Source organism: Formica exsecta, unplaced genomic scaffold (assembly GCF_003651465.1).
Source record: "Formica exsecta isolate Colony F162 unplaced genomic scaffold, ASM365146v1 scaffold243, whole genome shotgun sequence".
NCBI lineage: Eukaryota > Metazoa > Arthropoda > Insecta > Hymenoptera > Formicidae > Formica > Formica exsecta.
The window spans coordinates 120,374-125,181 of record NW_021849707.1 but is presented as its reverse complement, the minus strand read 5'-3'; the positions used below and the strand labels follow the sequence as shown (position 1 = coordinate 125,181).

Here is a 4,808-nt window from a genome sequence, read left to right as displayed (position 1 = left end):
TATATATATATATATATATATATATATATATATATATATATATATATATATATATATATATATATATATATATATATATATATATATATATATATATATATATATATATATATATATATATATATATATATATATATATATATATATATATATATATATATATATATATATATATATATATATATATATATATATATATATATATATATATATATATATATATATATATATATATATATATGTATATATATAAACAGCGAATTAGCATGTCCAGCAACTTTCCGTGACGAGTGAGCTCACTAAAGAGCTCGGAAGCGTCGCTTACGTTTGTATCGTGTTGATAAGACCTTGGTGTATCCTTGACGAATCGACCAAAGGCAAAATACCAGCATAGCGCCAGAAGAACCAGACCGTAACACAAAGAATCGCGGCCAAACATTCGCACCACCGCTGTGCCCAGCCATCCGGTGAGGCAATAACCAACGCTAACAGCTTAAAGAGGACGGGAATCAAGATTAGTCGATTAACATGAACCACGTAGCGTTCAATGGAACTCTTTAAAAAATATTCTGAAAGAGTCGTAGTATCTTCCCAAATATGTCCTTACAAAACAATACTGAATGGAAATCGGAGAAGCTTATTATACTCATCTACTCTTTACTTCTCATTTAAAAAACCGCGTTATTTGCAACCACAAACATACCTGCGTAACAACTGAAGTACCAGCTTCTGTGATTACTCTTGAACCACGTCATAGCCAGCATGTGAGCAGCAGGCATGGTTGCGCCCTGCAAAAGACGACGATGTCGTAATAATTTCTTCGCGTTTCACGTTCGTGTGTGCGCCGTGTTTTACGATATTACGCGAAATCTCACGTAGCTCGCGTTGCGATGCATCTAAAAAGATGACGTCAATAAAATCTGCGCGCCGACTTACGGTGCATAATCCTTGAAGTAAACGAAGCGCAACGTGCGACGGTCCGCGCCAGGCGGCGGGAACTAACAGAGACGCTACACAGGCGCTAAGAACCGCGCGTGAGAACACCATAGAGGGCCCGGATCGACCCCATACCAAGCAACCTCCGAGGATCGGACCCGCGACCTGTCCCCATAAGAAAGCTTCGCGCATAATCGATTCCGCTCGCTCCTCCTGCGGCAGCTGTCATTCATAATATGAATTATAAATATCTCTGTCATTTTATTAAATATATTTCTATTCTCCACACAATATTATATATAGATTGCTTAAACATTTAACAATTAAAGCAAACGAAACAGAATCACATTTAGAATTAATCTCGCTTAATTTATGTTTGCATTGGTAAATAAAAATTTATTAGAGAATTTAAAAAATTGAGAGAATTTAGTGTTAAACGAATGTATCAAAGTACGAAGTTTAAGAGAAATGCTTGAAAAAATATATACCTCCATAAATATAATCTCAAAGTCCTCGGTGCGATTGCGGCTGGTGATATTAACCAGCATATCACAGTGCCAAGATGTATCGATGATGGCATGATTGTCTTTTTGATTCGCTAATAATGCGACGGAGGAACTGACTTCGACCGCGCCGCAAAGCGCAAATCCAACTGCAACTAGCGCGGCGACGATGTGTCGCGCCCGTACGGCCGCTAACGAATAACGATATAATTATGTAATACGTCATAACAATCGTGATTAATTCCATCAAATAGCCGGTAAGGAGTAATAATTTTTTCACTGTTAAATCGCTATTAAAATTTATTATTAAACACATCATTAAAAAATTATATTTAACTAATTATGGCCGCGTTGTATTAGTAAAAATAATAAAGCAGGAATATTTTATCTCGCGTCGAATTATTAATAAAAATAAAACTAAAATTTTGAATGCGGTTAAAATGTTTGAATAAATCTTTTACTGTTGAATTTTGTGTTAGCAAAAATTGTCAAATAACACAGTAGTGAATAACAATAAATATCTCTTGTATATTATTCTAAATTAAAATTGGCAATCTTTACAGAATCATATTCTCGACAAATTCAAGGTAAAGCAGTGGCAGAAGAAATTTTCGTATATATATATATACATCCATTATCGTAGTCTCCAAACATCCGAGAACGACGATGTTTGATTTTGATAACTTACTCAAACGGCTGGTACAATGATATCTACGTATCAATTCTAAACTTAAAAAGCATTTGTCGACTGATTTTTAACGTCAATATGAAAATAATATTGGTATTAAAATGTGTGTGCATTACTGCACTACAAAATGATGCAAACAGCCGTAATTACCTTTTTTGCATTGAATAAATTAATATCAATCTGTATAATGTATCGCGAGAGTTATTTAAAGTTTGACCACATGAAACAGCGTGAAATAAAATCAGATCACACGCGATGAATAATGAAATTAATTGTAGTGATTAAAATTAACGAACCTCGAACTTCTTGTGCAGCGAGTTTTAATTGACAACTGCCATGTTTAACAAACTGCACGCTACCTCTTTTGACGAAGTCTGCCATCTCACAGAACTCAAAAATAATGAGACCAACCGCGACATCTCGTTCTTATCACTCCCGTGTTTGATTCTTCGCACACTATCTCTCCACTACTCCAAATATATTTCACATGATCTCGACTTTGGCTCGACGATGATAAAACGCAACTAACTGACACTTTTCGACAACACAATGATCGCACAATATTATTAATTCTTTGAATAGTGCAAAGTTAAAAAAATAATTATCTCAACACTATTCCTGATACATATTTGTTTCACGCAGATTATAGGACAATGGATGTGCAACATTTTAATCAATAATAAAGATTGGAAGAGAATAATTTTACTAACACAAAATTTATAATGTCCAACAAAATCTAATCGTAAATTTTTCGGTACAGAAAAGTTAATTATAATTAATTAAAAAGTTAATTATAATTAATCAAATCTGGGGCTAAAATGTATCATACGATAATTCCACAATGCATACTTCGAATAATTAATAAGTCATGTATTCTGTTTAACTGTACGTCGCGAGAAACGTTGATTAATTATTTCCAAATCTCGCTGCGAAAGTAATGCATCGAGAATTCCGGAAAATATTGCCGAAGAAAGTCAATTGAGAGCACACATACCTCTGACCTCGAGTGCCGCGTGTCTTAGTTGGACGCTACCGCGTTTAAGACGAACCAGCGCCGCCATCGTCATCAAACGTGCTGGTACACTGATTGCGTTTCCATGATGTAAGATCGATACCTCACGCACACATCATTGAAAAACTCGCGACTTCTTTCTGGCTACTTTTGCGTCGCGCGATACGAGCGGGACGCAACTGTGAACTATGCGAGCCATACTGGTCATCTGGGCGATGAGAGTGAATGAACATCTCCGTTAACAAGACTTGATACAATAAGTACCCATGCCGGTCAGCCTTGAAGCACCGTGTGTACGCGAGGCTCGTAATATTTTCCCCACGTCGGAGTGCTGAGCGATATCGAACCACAACACTGATAAAGATCTCTATATCCGTTGTATTTTTTTAAATCTTATCGCGACGTGTGATGTAACAATAAATATTATTAAATATAATTAATGCATTAATATGTACAAATGATATTACGTTTGTGCAACGAAAAATATTTTTAGGGTATATTATTGATAAATCGGAAAACATGTAATAATAATATATTTAGATCCTATTTTCTTTTTTTATTCGTCAAAATAATATATAAAATAACAATTTCAATAATAATGATGCATTTAAATTTCATTTTATTAAAGGATGATCGATTGAATGTATAAATTGTTTCTAAAATTCTCGATTAAAAAAATTGCTCTTTTTCGTCTTTAATTCGAGCCTGAGAGTTGATTCAAGCCGTTTTGTATATACATCCCTGTGATGTAATTAGTATAATAAATTACACGAATCATACAAACTATCGATAGCTGGTAACAAAGGAAACTTGGTTAAAAGTCTCTGCCGCGAGTATCTTGCCTTTATGAACCTACAGACATGACATGATAATACGTTTAAGACGTTGAACAGTCCACCATCCGTCGTTCATGGCTTGTGTTACCAACAACCAATAAACATCGGTCGACTACAGATTCAAAAGCAAAAGCGGGGCCTGATGTACGGACCATCCTGTACCAGGCCCCAGCAGGTCGCGCAGTAGGTAGTTAGGTCCCCTTCCCTGTTTCTAAACCTGCCACCAGCAGGGACCAGCGGGATACCACCTGCGTAGCGATTGGTCAGTTTGCAGGCAGGTCAAACGGCAAACACGTCGATCAGTCGGTGTTTGTCATACTTATCTGCCGCTTCGGAGTAAAGCGCGCAATTCTCGTGGTCTTGTATTTCTCGCGTCTTACGCGCGATTCTTACAACACGCACGTGTGATACGACGGTCCGCAACGTTTAATCCTGAACGGTAATTCCGGACGCAGAACAGGAGAGCGCGGAACAACGCTCTCCTCAAGGGGGACTATAGAATCGGAGTTGCGCCAGCGCCGAGGATTACTTTTCAAACGAGCGCAGAACAAAATGCGGCGTGTCAGCGCGCCCGGGTAATTTGACGTGTGTGCAACGTGCAGTATATTTTCTTACAGTGTTATCATATTCGTGGTGCGTTCTCTGGGGGTCTTCCACACAATCGATCGTCGCGACGGTGAATATCGAGGGAAGGTGTCGCGGCACGAACGAGCGACGAGGTGAGTGGACTCCGTTTTGATTGCGTTTTGACCGTTTGCTCTGAGGTTAAGTTAGGTATCTTACTGGGGTTCCGACAACGCGTCTCCCCCCGCCTCCACGCCGTCACCTCTCTG

General features: G+C 37.6%; 1 protein-coding gene across 2 annotated transcripts in view; it reads right to left on the bottom strand.

Annotated features, from left to right (window-relative positions):
• LOC115236079 (sialin-like) overlaps positions 1 to 3,533 on the bottom strand; it is a 9,743-nt gene extending 6,210 nt beyond the window's left edge. Inside the window, exons 1-5 of one of the 2 annotated variants that reach the window (XM_029808276.1) lie at positions 3,122 to 3,533; positions 1,425 to 1,630; positions 937 to 1,158; positions 704 to 788; positions 326 to 492 (exon numbers count right to left, since the gene is read on the bottom strand). In XM_029808276.1, the coding sequence (XP_029664136.1) occupies positions 326 to 492; positions 704 to 788; positions 937 to 1,158; positions 1,425 to 1,630; positions 3,122 to 3,194 (753 nt within the window). In that variant the 5' untranslated portion in view covers positions 3,195 to 3,533. Of the gene's footprint in view, positions 1 to 325; positions 493 to 703; positions 789 to 936; positions 1,159 to 1,424; positions 1,631 to 2,423; positions 2,754 to 3,121 lie in introns of those variants that run through there. The other variant, XM_029808275.1, reaches the window with a different exon arrangement.
• Positions 3,534 to 4,808: the final 1,275 nt, after the last annotated feature.